Consider the following 16731-nt stretch of genomic DNA (forward strand, 5'->3'; position numbering starts at 1 on the left):
ACAAGATCTGCAGATGCTTTGGGTGAGGGGTGTGAGGGAAATTGTCATGAATTCAAGATGATTCCAAGGTTTGGACCCAGCACCTAGAAGGCTATAGAGGCCATTTACTGAGGTGGGAAGGACAACAGGAAGGAGCAGGAGAGTGTGTGTGTGTGTGTGTGTGTGTGTGTGTGTGTGTGTGTTTGTGGGGGTGTTAGGGGGTTGTTTTTGAAATTAGGATTTTGTTTTGAATATAAAACACACCTATTAAATAATTTGAGTTGAATGTTTCTATTAATATCATAAGAACACTTCTTTGATTCTTTTGTAAGGATGGGTATAGTGCTATTTTTTTATATTTGAAAAACATTTTGTGGAATTTATTTGCAAAAGGGTGTGTAAAACATGTATCAAGAATAAATAATGAACATTTCTGTAACTTGGCATCCCGGTTAAGAAAGAGGACTTATGTCAAGAAGTACACATGTCTCTTTCTCTCATACTAACAGTATGCCCCTGGGGTAACTGCTGTTTAGATAATTGTTTTGTTAACTACTTCCTAGATTCCTTTACAGTTTTAACATATCTCTATGCCAAAATAATACATTGTTTCATGCTTGTTTTTGAACTTAATATAAATAGAATCATATCGATAATTATTTGCATAATTTACTTAAATTGTATTTTGAGATTACTTTCTGTAGTGAGGGTATTGATAGTTCATTCACTGTCACTGTTTCAAATTATATTTCATTGGGAGGAGATCCCACGATATAGTGAACCATTATAATATTAACGAATGTTTGGATTTTGGGTTATTTCCACATTTTCTTCCACACTTGGTACTGATTAAAAATTTTGCCAGTCTTGATAGCTGAGTAATGGTATCTCAAGGTGATTTTAAAATGTAGTTCATTGATTACAATTCCCTATCAAGTTATAGAAACAATTTTAATGAGAAATACATTCACATATCTCAAGTTTTAAAAAGCACAGTAAGTTATCTTGTTTCCTTTTTTATCTCTTTAATCCCAATTGCTCTCTCCCTCATCCCTTGCATCCCACAGGTACTGTTTCTTTATGTATATGTGTGTGTGTGTACACACACACATATACATACATACACACACATATACATACACACACATACATATATTTTCTTATTTTTCATTCTATTTTAATATAAAAAGCATCCTAGGTATTAGGTACTAGTATGCTTTATTCTAATTTCATATTTTAGAGCTCTTTGTATATCTGAATAGAGAGGTTCTTCTTATTTTTTAGAATATGTTTTCTATTGTGTGGAAAAATAATTTCATAATTGATTTAATCAGTTTCCTATTGATGGATATTGTGAAGTGTTTTTAACTTTATACTATTGTGAACAATGCTTCAGCCACTTTGAACATATGTATTTCCAAATGTGCTGGCATATAGATTCCCATATGTTTGTTTATGATGAAAGGGTACCTGTTTTTGTATAATTGTAGATATTGTTTTCAGTAATGGATATAAAAATTTATATTTATGCCAGGATATAAATACAAGGGTAACTTAAAGCTTTTCTATGGGAGTATGATTGATAACTTTTTTTGCAATTCGATAGGTGAAAAATATATTCCTATATAGTTTTAAGTTACGTATATGAGTGATGTTGGACATCTTTTCATATAATGAAGGACAATTTGTAATTATCTTTAATTGTTCATTCATATCTGTTGTCAATTTTTATATTGGGCATTGGTCTTTTTTTTTCTCATTGGTTTCTTTTTTGTTAGGGTGGTTCGCTCTTGAGATATGAGGTCTAAATGTTCCATTCCTCCATCCTATGTGTCATTTGTCTTTTTAAAAAAATCTATTTGTTTATCTAGTTAACCTTATTTGTTTTTTTGCGTAACAAGATTTACCATTTTAACCATGTTTAAGTGTAGGATTCATCGATGCTTTAAGTACACTTATAAAGTTGCACAACCATCATCACTCTCTACATCCAGACTTTAATCCTCCCAAACAGAAACTCTTTGTCCTTTAAAAAACAACTCCTATTCCTCCCTTCCCTCAGCCTATGTTAACTTCTAATCTCTACCTCTGAATTTCTCAATATTTCTATTCTAGGTACCTTATATAAGTGGAATCATATAATGTTTGTTCTTTGAATCTGGCATATTTCCCTTAATATAATCTTTTGACTTTGTTTTGGTGTTTTTTGCCATTCAAGATTTTAAAAAACTTTTTATGCAATTGAGTTTATCAATTGTGTTTTAGATTCCGTTCTAAAGGAATTTCCCTATATTTTCTTCTAATACTTTTGTGGTTTTATTTTTTACATATGCATCTTTGACCCATCTTTATTTTATGTAGTGTGTGACATGAAATATGGATCTAATTTTTGTTTTTCCCTTCTAGATAAGTACCCAGTTGTCCCCAAATCGTTTATTAAAAAGCCTATCTTCTCTACTAGTTTGAGCTGCCACTTTCATTATATAAATTGCTTACCAGCACATCAATACCACATTGATTTCAGTGATGCTTTATTTTATATATTTATGTCAGTAAAGTTAGTCCCCTCTTCTTCCATTCTGAATTTTCCCCTTCTACATTGTCTTATTTATAAGAGTTTGATGGCTTGGCTTTTCACTTTTAATTCTGCGATCCGCCTAGGTTTGATTTGTGTGGGCAAGGAGACACAGGGTCAGGTGTCCAGGTTGGCCTGCCATGCTTACTGCATGGTTTTCCACTTACGTATATATGGCCTCTCTTGGGCTCTTCTTTCCCTACACTAAAGCCTTTTGGCCTCATCATCATAGCATTAGAAGAGATCTTGACACTTGGGAGAGTACCTTTCCTGTTTTTTTTTTTCCCTCTGTCTTTTTTAAACGAGTGTCTTGGCTCTTTTTGGACTTGGCTATTCATCATAAATTTAACTATCAACTGCTCAAATATTACATATTATGATTTTGTTTGGAATTTCAACTAATCTGTAGAACAATTTGAGGAAAATTGACATTTTTATTACCTTAAAACTTCTGATATATGAGCATTATGTATCTTTTTATTTATTTAATTTTATTTTAGTAAAATTACAGTTTTCTTTAGGTGGGCTTTTTAAGCATTTTGATACATCATAAAGTAAAAACATTTATTCTTTTTGTTTTAACTTTTTTATTAGTGCATTATAGTATACATAATGGTGGGATTTATTGGGACATATTTATATATGCATTTAACAAACTTTGGTCAATTTTACTTTCAAGTACATGCCCTTCCTCTACTCCCCAATCTCCCACTCACCCCCACCTTTTTTGTCTCTAGCATCCACATATTAGAAAAATATGTGATCCTTGACTTTTTGAATCTGGCTTATTTCATTTAGCTTAATGCCATGAACCATTTTTTTTTCTTTAAATATTGACAAATACATACAAAAGATAATGACAAAAAGTAAGAATGTTTGGGTACTAAAATGGTTCAATTTAACAATTTTATATGATTAAAAGAAGTATCAAGCAAGGACAGAGAGTAGTGCAAGGTAATGACCTTATTACTCAGCTCAGAATAGTGCTAAGTGTCTTAGCAACAGAGAGGAGAAAGCTACTAGTCATACTGCTGTCTTCCCCACCTACTGTACACCTTTGGAAAGATGCTTTTGCAGTAAAGATGCATACAGAAGAAAACAGTTATTCTCATTCATGAATCATTACAGACTTCCATTTCTTTAGGTAGCTTCTCAAGTTTGTTTCACTTTCTTGAATGTGTGAGTTTATCAATTTCATCAAATTTAGGAACTTTAGGTCCATTATTTTTTCACGTATTCTTCCATCCCACCTCCATGCCTCAGGAATTCAAATAATACATGTGTTAAGCCTCTTGAATTGTCCTACAGCTCAATGATGCTCTCATTTTCTTTATAAAATTGTTTTCTCTCAGTGTTTCATTTTAGATACTTTCCAATGTTATGGGTTTAAATACATTTCTCATGATTAATCTGCTGTTAACTCCATTCTGTGTATTTTTGTTGGAGAAGATACTGCTAAGTGAATTAGCCAATTCCCCCAAAATAAATGCAGAATGTTTTCTGATTCATAGTGGGGTAAGGAGCGGGAGCATGGGAAGAATAGATGAACTCTAGATAGGGCAGAGGGGTGAGAGGTTAAGGGACGGGGCAGGGGGTTAACAAGAATGGTGGACTGTAATAGACATCATTATCCAAAGTACATGTATGAAGTCACGAATTGGTATCAACAGACTTTATATACAACCAGAGATATGAAAAATTGTGCTGTATATGTGTAATAAGAATTGTAATGCATTCTGCTGTCATTTATTTTTTAAAAACATCAATAAAAATGATTGGAAAAAAAGTAAGACATTTTATATAGTGTTTTTACTAATGCATAGAAATACAATTAATTTCTTTAAAAAGATGGCTTTATTGAGAACTAATTCGTGTATCTAAAATAGGTTCATTTAGTATACAATTTAGTATATTTCAATCTACAGATATGTGAAATCACTAATACAACTAGTTGTTTTGGGTACCAGGGATTGAACCCAGGGGTGCTTAACCACTGAGCCATATCCCCAGCCATTTTTATATTTTCTTTAGAGACAGGGTCTTACTGAGTTACTTAGGGCCTCGCTAAGTTGCTGAGGCTGGCTCTGAACTCATGATCCTCCTGCCTCAGCCTTCTGAGCTGCTGGGATTACAGGTGCAAGCTATCACACCTGGCTAATACAGTTAATTTTAGATTTTAAAACATTTTCATCACCTTATTTTTTTAAAAAGTGTTTTTAGTCGCCATTCTCCTAACCCTTTGTCCTTTTTAGTCCTAAGCAACCACCAGTCTACTTGTTTCTCTTTGTGTGTGTTGAAGATTTTCTGTTTGTACTATGTTTACAGCAACTATATTTTTCTTCATGTCTGTCTTGCTTTTAATTTGATAAACTTCTTGAATTTGTAAGTTTATCTCTTTCAGAAAAATGAAAAAATTTTAGCCATTATGGCATCAAATATACTTTCTGTTCCATTAATCTTCTCTCATTTTATGACTTCAGTTAGAAACATATTAGAATTTTTTATGTTGTCCCTCAAGTCGAGGTTGTGTTTATTTTTCTCAAACTTTTTCTCTTTATTCAGATAATTTCTGTTGCTCTGTCTTTGATTTTACTGATTATCCTTCATTGTGATCAGTAACTCATCTATTGCTATAACAATACCTAAGACTGGGTGTTTTATGAAGAAAATAGATTTATTTAACTCACAATTTTGGAGACTGGAAGTCCAAGATTGGGTGGCCAACTTGGTTTGGCCATTGGAGAGGGCCTCACAGCAGATGATATGTTTTGAGTGCTTGGAGAGGGAAAGGGAGAGATCACAGGATGAAATAGGAAGTCAGAGAACAAAGAGGGCCAGTCTTGCTCTTCTTATAACCAACCACTTGTTCTGGTGAGAACTCACTTCATGAAACTATTATTAATATCTTTTAAGGGTGATGCCCCCAATGGCCTAATTGCTTCCACTTGGCTTCATCTCTCTTTTAAAGATTCCACCACCCTTCACTGCCATACTGGGGACCAATTTCCAGCTCAGGAACCTCTGAGGGACACACTCAGACCTTATCCAAACCCTATAGCATCATCCAGGGAATTATTATTTTTTATGTACTGCATTTTTAAGTTTTCCAAAGTGCTTTAAACATTTTCTATTTGGTTTTATTTTGATTGTTTAAGTAATTTTTATTTCTTGGATCAGAGATTTTCTTTTTTCTCCTTTATTGTGAGCACACTTTTTCTTATATCCTGAGTTTAGTTACAGTTACTTCTTTAAGGTCCTTGGCTTGCTAATTCCAGCATTGAATCATCTATGGGTTGGTAGTAATTGTGATTTTTTTTTTTTTTGAGAACAAGGTACAGTTTCCCTTTATTTTGTAGGTTGAACAATTTTGGATTATATCTGTGCTGATCCTTACTTCTAAATTTTGATTCTTCTCCTAATCTGCCTGCTGTTTTTTTTTTCACTCAACAGTGCCTGAAAATAGTTGTTTTTATATGTGGTCGGTATTTATGTCTATTATCTATAGGGGAAATGGTCTAATAGGAACTCATTCTGTCATAGCAGTCATTTCTACATACTGTCCATTTTAGAATATGGAGACATTGATTCAAGAAAAAGGAAGGATTTCTTTGGGGAGGTATGTTGATGTTTATGATCAGATTTTATTCTAACAGTTTTTATTATTTGAAATATAATAAATGCATTATTTTCACTGCATCTTGAATTTTTGAGGTTTTTTGTTTTCCTTCTTGCTTTCACATTAGTAGAAAACCTTTTTAAGAAGAAGGTCCTTTTAGGTCTAAATCAGAACATCTTAACTGGGATGATTTTGCCTGCAGGGACTTCTGGCAATGCCTGGAATCATTTTTGATTGTCAAATCATGGGATGATAGCACTCATATCTCATGAGTAGAGATGCTGCTAAATATCCTGCATACTCAGGGCAGTGCACACCACAGAAATGAATGATCTGGTCCAAAATGTTAGTAGAGCTGGGTTGAGATATCCTGTCCTAAAAATATTCTGGGAGCTACACTAAGTTTATAATGCTAACTTGCTTGATGGCTGAGGGAATCCCTTTTTTTTCTTTCTTTTTTTTTATATATTCTTTCAGGGCAAATAATTCTGGCTAATATCATTTTTCTAGGATCATATAATTAAATTTCATATTACTAACCAAATCAAATGTGGGGATGGTGGTAGGAAATGTCCAAAGGGTACTTATGAAAGCTCACAACCTTATGGCATTTTAGATTGAGTGTGGCTGTCCTTTTTACCTACTTTGATTGCATTTCTTTGAATTTTGCATTTTACAACAAAATATAATTGAGTAATTTAGGAGACCAAGGAAATATTTAGTTTAATATTATCATTAAAGAAAGAAAAAAATACCCTATGAAGTAGGTTTATATATAATTAATTGATTATTTTTCTCAGTCTGCTGTAAAATAAGGATTTTAAAATATTTTTAAATTTGTTCTAATTAGTTATACATGGCAGTGAAATGCATCTGACACATCATACATAAAGTATAACATCTCATTCATCTGGTTGTACATGATGTAGAGTTATACAGATCGCGTAATTATATACGCACATAGGGCAATAATGTCCAATTCACTCTATTATCGTTCCTACCCCCATATCCCTCCCCTCTATCTAGTCCAGAATACATCTATTCTCCCCCCACCCCTTACTGTGAATTAGCATCTGCATATCAGAGAAAACATTTGGTCTTTGGTTCTTTGGGATTGGCTTATTTTCCTTAGCATAAAATATTCTCCAGTTCTGTCCATTTAATAGTAAATGCCATAATTTCATTATTCTTTAAGGTTGAGTAATATAGTCTAAAGATTTGAAGTGCTTTTTTTCTTACTCCACTTCTTTATTTCTTTCTGAGTATTTTTTCTATTCTTAATTTGGTTTGATATCTAATTATTTTGGGGTCTGTGGTAGCATTTGAAAAGAAAAAAACTACCATTTCTATTTTTCTGTGAATGGATTGACAAGAAATTATTTTTACTAGTACTTAAAAATTTATATTTTATTTAAATATTAGTGTAGAATTAAAATTAGTTTGGTGTTCTCTTGGAGTCACTGTCAGGCAGACTGTGATCCTAGCCCTAGTTGTCATTGGCATCATCGCTGGCTCCGAGCAGTGACTAGAGGAGAAGAGCGTACTTCCCTTTCTTTTAAAGCCTGATATTCATAAACCTTGAATAGGAGATAATTAAGAATGATACCAGCTTTTATAACATAATACATAAATTACACTTATTTGCAAACAAAATAAAGCTTGCAAATAGACTTTAAAAACTTAAGTTGTTTAAGTGAAAATTAATTTAGTTTATCTGAATGAGTCGTCTTCTCTGTTTCATATCATCATTAACACTCTTTTCTTGAGGGGGAAAAAAGAGTCACAATGTCTCCTTTTAGTTTCTTAGTTTCTTTTTTTTTTTGCCCAATTACCTTCATTTGTAGGACAAAATTAATATTACCAGCCTCTAAGAAAGGCTCTTTTGGAGCAGTTGAACAGCTGCTGAGATTAGGGAGGGATTCTTCCCAGGCAGTCGCCTGTTACTGATGGCTCTGGATACCTTTGACTGAAAGATGCAGGCATCTTAAACCTGCTGTAAAACTGTTTCTCCCTTTATTGCTGTTTCAGATGGTTAAACACTATAGCACCTCTAATTTGACATTGTGTTCAGGTTCTTGGGTTGTGATGAAGCATGTAAATTGATGCCACCCATAAATCAGACATTTCCTATTTTTGAGCTCGACCTGAGACGTCTGTTCCAGTTGTGGGGGTTAAAGTGCAGTGCTGTTTATTTTTTATATTATACTATATAGTATATCCACTTATGAAGAATTTTAAAAAGGCATCTCATGGGATTTTTCCCTCCCAATGTTCATCCCAGCTACCTCATTTCCTTTGTATCCTTCTTAGTCAATTTCTGTGTCATTCAACATTTGCATGTCTTTGCACTTTATGAGTCGTCTTTTCAAAACTTTTTTTTCTAACCAAACTTTATCTGCTAAGATATAATTGACATACAGTGAACTGCACCTATTTAAGGTATGCAGTTTGATAAACTCGGGCATATGTGTACACATGAGACCATCACCAGTCATGACAGTGGACACATCTACTGCCCCGCCACCCCGCCTGCCTCCCCGACAGCCACTGATCTTTCTCTCACTGTGCATTTGTTCATGTTTTCTAGAATTTTGTATAAGTGGTATAACTCAGATGTAGTTTGATCATTTCACTCAGCATAATTAGTTCTTCTTTCAAAAATTTATATATATATATGTATATTTATTTTTAGTTGTTGATGAACCTTTATTTTATTCATTTATTTATACGTGGTGCTGAGAATTGAACCCAGTGCTTCACACATGCTAGGCAAGTGCTGTACCACTGAGCCACAACCCCAGCCCATAATTAGTTTTTGATTCATCTCCCTATTGTCCTTTTTATTGCAGATAAGTATTCCAGTTTTTTTTTTAATTCATTGACTTGATGGACATTTGGGTTATTTCCAGTTTGGGGGCATTACTCACGTAATGCTGCTTTGAAAATTAGCATACAGATTTTTTATGGACATATGCTTTCATTACTCTGTGTACATGTCTAGACATGAAATGGCTGAAGCTATTGTTGATAATTGTTTAGCCTACAAAACAAAACATCAACAACAACAAAAATCCCCCAAAACTGCAAACCTGCCATGACTTTCCAAAGTGTTTTCGTTATTTTACATTCTCAGCAGCAGTGTACTGGAGTTCCATTTCTTCCACATTTCTTACTATAGTCTGTCTTTTTAATTTTAGCTATTGTAATAGATAAATAGTGGCAATATAATTATGGTTTTAATTTGCACTTCACTAGTGACCAAATGTCAAAGATTTTCATATGCTTATTTGTCATCTGTAAATCTTTCTTGGTATAGTTATCTGTGCAAATCTTTTGATGATTTTTATTGGTTTTTTATTATTGGGTTTTGGGAATTATTTATAAATTTCAAATGCAAATCCTTTATCAGATATATGATTTGTAAATACCTGAGATTATTAGATTCACCCACAGAGAGGGCCATTTACCTGGTTTGTTCCAGTGGTAATGTCTGGTAAAACCATAGTCCAGTATCACACCAAGGGTACTGACATAGTGGGGTCAAGAGGAAGGACATTGTCATCACCAGGATCCTTTACATTGCTCTTTTAGTACTACACTCTTTCCCTTGTTCTCTCACTGTTCCTTTAGCTCTGACCACCACTCATCTCTTCTCTGTTTTTCCAAGTCTGTCATTTCAGGAATATTATTCAGTGGAATTGTATAGGATGTAACTTTTCAAATTATTCACTCAGCAAATTCCCTGGAGGTTAGCTCATGCTGTGTGTATTAGTGGTTTCTTCCTTCTTATTACTAAATAATAATTGATGTTATGGTTGTACCGCTGTTTAATGATTTATCCATTGAAATACATCTAGTTTCTGGACATTAAGAGCAATGCTTTTATAAACATCTGTGTGTAGGATTTTTGGTGAATACAAATCTTCATTTCTCTGGCATAAATGTCAGGTGTACAGTTACAGGTAATATGATATTTCCATAGTTAGTTTCTTAAGAAACTATTACTGTATTTTCCAGAGCGACTGTACTATTTTACATGACCACCAGCATTACATGACTTATCATCTTTCCACATCCTCACCAGTGTGTGGGATTACCACTATTTTAAATTTTAGCTATTCTGAGAGATGTGTGCTGACAGCTCAGTGTGGTATTGAGTTTCTCTGGAAGCATCTTTTCCTGTGCTTAATGCCATCTGTATATCTTCTTCAGTAAACTGTCTCTTCATCTATTTTGCCAGACGAATTGGATTGTTTGTTCTTTCATTGTAGATTTTGAGACTTTTTCATATATTCTAGATACTGATCCTTTACTGAATTTAATATAATTTGCAGAAATTTTCCCTAGTCTGTTACTTGTCTTTTCATGCTCTTAATATCTTTTGCAGAGCAAAAGAAATTTGGTTTTTATGAGGTCAAGCTTATAGTTTTCCTTTTATGGATCATGCTTTTTATGTCAAGTCCAACAACTTTTCTAGACTTGGAAGATTTTCTCTTAAGTTTTTAAAAATTGAAAGATAATTCATATGCCATTATATTTACTCTCCATCAAAACATACAGTTCATTCAATTCAGTGATCTTAAGTACATTTACAATATTATATAACTACCACTTCTGTCTAGTTCCAGGAATTTTTCAAAATCCCAAATGAGAACCCTGTCTCTACTCCCCAGCTGCTTCCCCTCTGCATCACCTGGCAACCAATAATCTGCTTTCCGTCTCTATGGGCTTGCCTATTCTGGACATTTAATATAAATGTAATTTTTAAAATGTGGGCTTTTGTGACTGGCTTCTTTAAGTATAATCTTTTCAGGGTTCGTTCATGTTGTAGCATGAATCAATACTCAAGTCCTTTTTCTGGCTAGTGAAGGGACATACCATATTTTCCTTCGCCTTCATCAGCTGATGGACATTTGGGTTGTTTTTATTATTACAAAAAATGTTGCTATATTTTCTGTGGACGTATGTTTTCAGTTTACCTGGTTATATACCTGTGAGTAGAATCGCTCGATCACGTGGTAATTCTGTTTGTCGTTGGTGGAACTGCCAGATTGTTTTCTGAAGTGCTAGTACCATTTTACTCTTCTACCATTAATGTATGGGATTTCTTTGTGTACTCTTTTCTCTTATTTTTTTTTTACTTTAAAGTTATAACATGTTACATTTAAGTGTATGTGTCATTTTGAGTTAAAATTTTTAATAAAATATGAGACTTAAAAAGTTCTTTTATTTTAAACCCAAGAATATCTAATTGTTCCAACACCATTTGTTAATAATACCATTTTTCCATTGGATTGCTTTTGTACCTTTATCAAAATTCAATATTGTGTATTTATATGGGTCTATTTCTTGGCCTTCCATTCTGTCCCATTGATCTGTGTGTTCTGTTTCACTGCCAATACCTCACAGTCTCAAGTGCTATAGCTAAATAGTAAGTCTTGCAACAGGTAAATAATTCTTCTCTATTCTTCTTTTGCAAAACTATTTGAGTTATTCTATATCTTTTCCTTCCCCTTATATACATTTAAGAATAATCTGTAATCTACACAAAATCTTGAGATTTTTTATTAGAAATCACATTAAACTTACATGCAGCTTTGGGGAGAATTGACATCCTTTGGTTGGAGAGAGCTGACTTTAGTTGGCTTTATTTCGCCTGCCTGCAGGGATGTTTCCAGGCTGTGGGCTTCTGTTGCTGGGATGTAGATGAGGCAAGAAGAGCACCCAGGGAAGTCCTCCACCATGCTATTGCTTAGGTCCTAAAGTCTCTCGATGGTCTACCTTCTTCTTCCCAACTTAGAATATTTGTTTTGTATGCCATTATATTTAAAGAGTTTTTAGTTGTACTTAGCAGGAAAAATAGTGAAAAGTATGTCCACTCCATCTTTCCAGAAGTGCAAGTTGCATCTTCATTTTTAACAGTAGGTATTAGAGATCATTTCATATGAGTAAAGTACACAATTAAATTTTTATTTAAATTATTGAATTGTGTTTCATTTTATGGGCATACCATAAACTTTTAAAAACTAATCCTCTACTGATGAGTATTTAGGCTTTTTTTTTTCAGTCTTTTGCTGTTAAAAATGGTGCTTCTGTGAACAACTTCATCATATGGATCAGTTTGCATGCATGCCTGTGCAGTAGGCTGAGAGAAACTTCCTGGGAGTTTTAGAATTGTTGGGTCAAAGGGTATGTGCATTTTACATTTTGATAGCTGATAAGGAGTGATCTACCATGGAGATTGAATTACCTTGAATGTTAGGTAGGACTTCTGGTCGTGTGAGACAAAGCCCCAAAGAAGGATATTTTGAAGTACTAGGTCTCAGTATGCAACTCTGAAGTTATCTATCAGGTCCCATGTAGATACAATTTTTATGTACAGTTTAAAATAGAAGGAAAGTATGTATTGTGATCTGTAATCAAATTTTGGATTGTTGCTGTGTACAGTTTGTTTGCTACCAGGTTTTATAATATCTCAGTCTACTCAAGTAAACATGTTTTCCTCACACAATTTTTCTATGGATGTTAAATTCTCATTTGGGTCTGAATTATACTCTGTGGCTGATCAATGAAGCAATTTCTCTGAACTCAACACATCATTCAAATGTACAAACATTTCTTTAGGTTTCAGTAAAAAACTTGTTCACTCGTTTACTATTATAATTTTCAGCCCAAGATTATCCAAGGGATTTTTCTCTTTTTCTGATTAAATCAAGAGTAATGGCTAAGGTTTCAACTTTATCATTTTGATTATGATCCTTGCTGTTTCTATATTATGTATACTTAGGTTTGCTTTCTTTTGCTTAAGTGTCCATGTTGTTGTGTATGTCAGTAGTTCATTCCTTTTTATTGCTATATAGTATTCCATTGTATGAGTAGACCACAATTTGTTTTATTCTTCTGTAGGATAAATTGTTTCTAGCTTTTGATTATTATGAATAGAGTTGCTGTGTACATTTTTGTACATGCGTTTGGTGGATGTGTACCTTGCTATCTCTATCAATATTTTTAATCAGAACCATTTTAAACCTATAAAATTATCTGGTTAGTATATTCCTTAGCTTGTTTATTAGCCTTTATTTACCTTTTCCTAAGTTGATAATCTAAAATTTATTTAAGTTAGAAGGCTTTGCTTTATTATTTAAGTAGTTTTGGATCATTAAAGTAGTTATGACAAATTAATGACAGCTATTCGGTATATAATTGATGGAGGGTAAATTAGATGTGGTATGTGACCTTTTATCTGCAGAGACTTCTGTTGGATTGTCTTAACCCTCAAAGTTGATATTTGGCCCCGTTTTTTAAAAATATCTTTATTTTACATTTATGTGGTGCTGGGGATCGAACCCAGTGCCTCGTACATGCTAGGCGAGCACTCTGCCACTGAGCCTCAACCCCAGCCCCTTGGCCCCGTTTTTGATAAAGTCTTTGGTAGAAGGTTACCACAGTTTTCAACTCCAGTGCTTCCAGCTCCCATTCCAGTCTTTGAAGGGTCACCTGTGGAACTGTCACCACTGGCTCATCATGTGACCTGTGCTGCTGCTGCTAGGATGTGTGAAGAGTTTAATGGAGTGAAGACATCAGCTAAATTTGTTACAATGGCTACTAACTGTGATGTCCATATATTATAGTATACGTGTGAATGTCTTTTTTTCACATGGAGTTATATGCAGTCAATCACAGTTAGTTACAGTTAGTAGTGGTGATTAACTTTCTTTAGTCAATTTATCTGCTATAATTTGGGAATATTTCTCAGTGACAGAGATTTTCCTTCCATAGTTTCTGTCATTAGTGACATTGATATATCTGAATGGTAACATAAAAGTTAGCATATAACATTTCTTTTGCAATACTACTTGTTAAAATCATGGTTAATCAGTATAATTTTTGAATTAAGAAATACTGGCATGTTCCATAATAATATTGGAGTATTCCATTTTATTATTTTCTGAGACATTTAAGATATGTAGCATAATAAATACATTTCCCTCCTCCAGCTGTGGAAAAAAGTTACCAAGCACCATTTACATATAATTAATTTAACATGATTTCCTTTTTTTAAAAAAAGTGATATTTTTCTTTCAGAAATGTTCTGTTTTGACAATCTCAGATTTATAGAAGATTTAAAACAGTAGTGAAAAGATTTCCTAAGAAACATTCTCCGAATGTTATTATTTTGTTAACTTGTTGTTTTCTCTTCTTCTCCATTTCTAGATAAGTATAGGTACATAACAGTTTTTATCTCTGAACCATTTGCAACATTCACACAATGTCATTTTATTCCTAAATACTCACATTTTCTAAAAATGAGAAATTATCTTCTATAACTATGGTGCAATGATCAAAATAGGATAACTATATTATGAATATTTACTCTACAAATCTTATTCAAAATTTGCAAGTTATTTCAACAATTGTCTTTGAACCAAAATAAATCCAATTTTGGGAATGTCAAAAAAAAAGTGATATTTTCCTTGTATTTAAAATGTAAAAATTTTCCTGTTTTTTTCTTTCTGTGCTCAAAAATCCACTGTGGGTGATATCGTTTTTGCTGATATACAGCTTTATCAGGTATGACTCTTTAAGTGTCATGTTGGGATTCACAGATGTGTTGTTGAACTTTTCAAAGGAAAAACTTTCCACATTGACTCTCCTACATATATTTGAACAGTATTTATAAATGTCTTATGAGTGTTACTGAGCTTTAAGGTTCACAATGGTGTTTGTATCAAAAACAAGTTTGCCAAAGATAAATTCAAAGAGTGTTCAGAATGTTTTCTTTAAAATATTTCTGTTGTACGTCTTTGACTTTCTGTATTGTTAATCTGTATAACCCTCTGTGTTTTCTTGTCTATATGTGTAAGAGTTTGTGTACACATGTGTGTCATTCTTAACATATATATGTTTTTAAAAACAGATGCATAACCAGTGCCTTCCTACCTATGATACATATTTCTCCCCAGGCTTTCTTCAAACTGTTTCCCTTAATACATGTTAATATGAGATACTCAGTAGAGTGGCACAAAAAGTATTTTCAAATAAGTACACTATATCCATCCTTGAGAGATTCACAGTATACTTCAGCATATCAAAGATTCTGGTTTTATGCAATAAAAAATCATCTATTTTCTGTCTCAGCATCTAGAATATTTGAGTGTGGAACCCTTTATGATACGTAGGGGTGGGCCGGGCACACCGAGTTGGGAAATGCTGCAAAAATCATGAGTAAGGTTTTCTTTAAAATATAAAAATAAAATTGGCTACACATGATTACGTTTTCAAGAGTTAAAAGTATTTAGCTGAATTATATTTGGGGGGTGATTTTCTTGTTGCATTGCATTTTGAAGGACAGTGCTGATTTCTTTCCCCTCCTGGAGCCATTACCTCTTTCCTTTGATGGTCCTCAAAGAGAATTTGTAAAACTGTAAAAATTGTGCTTTTTGTTGGAAAGCAGTTTTTTGTTCTTGTTATTGTCATTGTTTTCTTGATTGTTTCTCTTCTAAAAGAATTTACTTTTATCTACAAAAAAAAAACCAAACCAAAACCAAAACATGTTTACTGTTTCAGATAGCATGACACAGGAGAGGAGGCCTCCCAAACCTTCCTTTATGTCAAGAGGTATTGGGGACAAAAGTCCATCCAGCCATACTAAACCAAAGGTCACAGGTATGGATTAGTAGGGTATGATTCTTGGTGACTGATGTGCTGTCTTATTTGCCCAGGCATTAAGAAAGGTTGTAACTATCACAACTTAATGTATATTTAGACTTACTTCTTTCAGGCATTTTAAGTAGTTAAACTAAAATTTTACTACATGGTGTTGCCTAAGCCAAGAATTCCCCACCTTTTTTTTCCTGGTAAGAAGTTTCCTATGAGAACTTCTGTCTTTAGCTGGCCCATAATCAATTGGCTTTTGGGATCCCCTACTTGTAATCTTGTATATTTATAATTGCAACTGTATAGACTAGTGTTATATAGGATAAAGTGTACTGGAAGGTTAATTATGTGGATTTGGCTAACTAGATGTGGCAAAAATTAAATTCCAAACTGCAAAGGAGAAAAATATTGTCTCTTTTGCAGAAACTTACTCACAATACATGTGGAGTTCACAGTTCTTTTTCTGTTCACTTCCGCATGCACCATAGGGTAGTTTTTAAACAAGCCCAACAGTTCATTTAAAAGGCTATAAGAATTTTTGTTAACTCAGATGTGGGTTAGAAGAAGACTATTTTTTCCTCAGTTATCTAGTTGAGCAAAACTATTATGGCTTGTTTAGAAGGAAATTATACTTAAGAAAATATTTTATATGGTATTAAGTCCTGAGATTTAGGGTTAATTGCAGGATATATAGGTATTTTTATATTAGCCTATAGATCTATAAAGGATAACTCAGATTTATTACTCTCATATATAAAAACAATAACTACATACTTTCCTTATTCAAACTAAAAAATTTTGGGGATTGAGGATCTTGCTGTATTGTCCAGGCTGGCCCCAAATTCATGGGTCCAAATGATCCTTCTGCTTTAGCCTCCTGACTTGTATGTGTGTGGCACTGTCT

The 16731-nt window shown here is 33.4% G+C and overlaps 1 protein-coding gene across 13 annotated transcripts in view; it reads left to right on the plus strand.

The window, feature by feature from the left end:
- Cyld (CYLD lysine 63 deubiquitinase) overlaps positions 1-16731 on the plus strand; it is a 72858-nt gene that overhangs the window by 22358 nt on the left and 33769 nt on the right. For all 13 annotated transcript variants that reach the window (XM_026392260.2, XM_077792911.1, XM_077792910.1 and 10 more), the window contains one exon: positions 15738-15836. In XM_026392260.2, coding sequence (XP_026248045.1) covers positions 15738-15836 — 99 coding nt within the window. The remainder of the gene's footprint in view (positions 1-15737; positions 15837-16731) is intronic.

The sequence above is a fragment of the Urocitellus parryii genome, chromosome 15, assembly GCF_045843805.1.
Source record: "Urocitellus parryii isolate mUroPar1 chromosome 15, mUroPar1.hap1, whole genome shotgun sequence".
Classification (NCBI taxonomy): domain Eukaryota; kingdom Metazoa; phylum Chordata; class Mammalia; order Rodentia; family Sciuridae; genus Urocitellus; species Urocitellus parryii.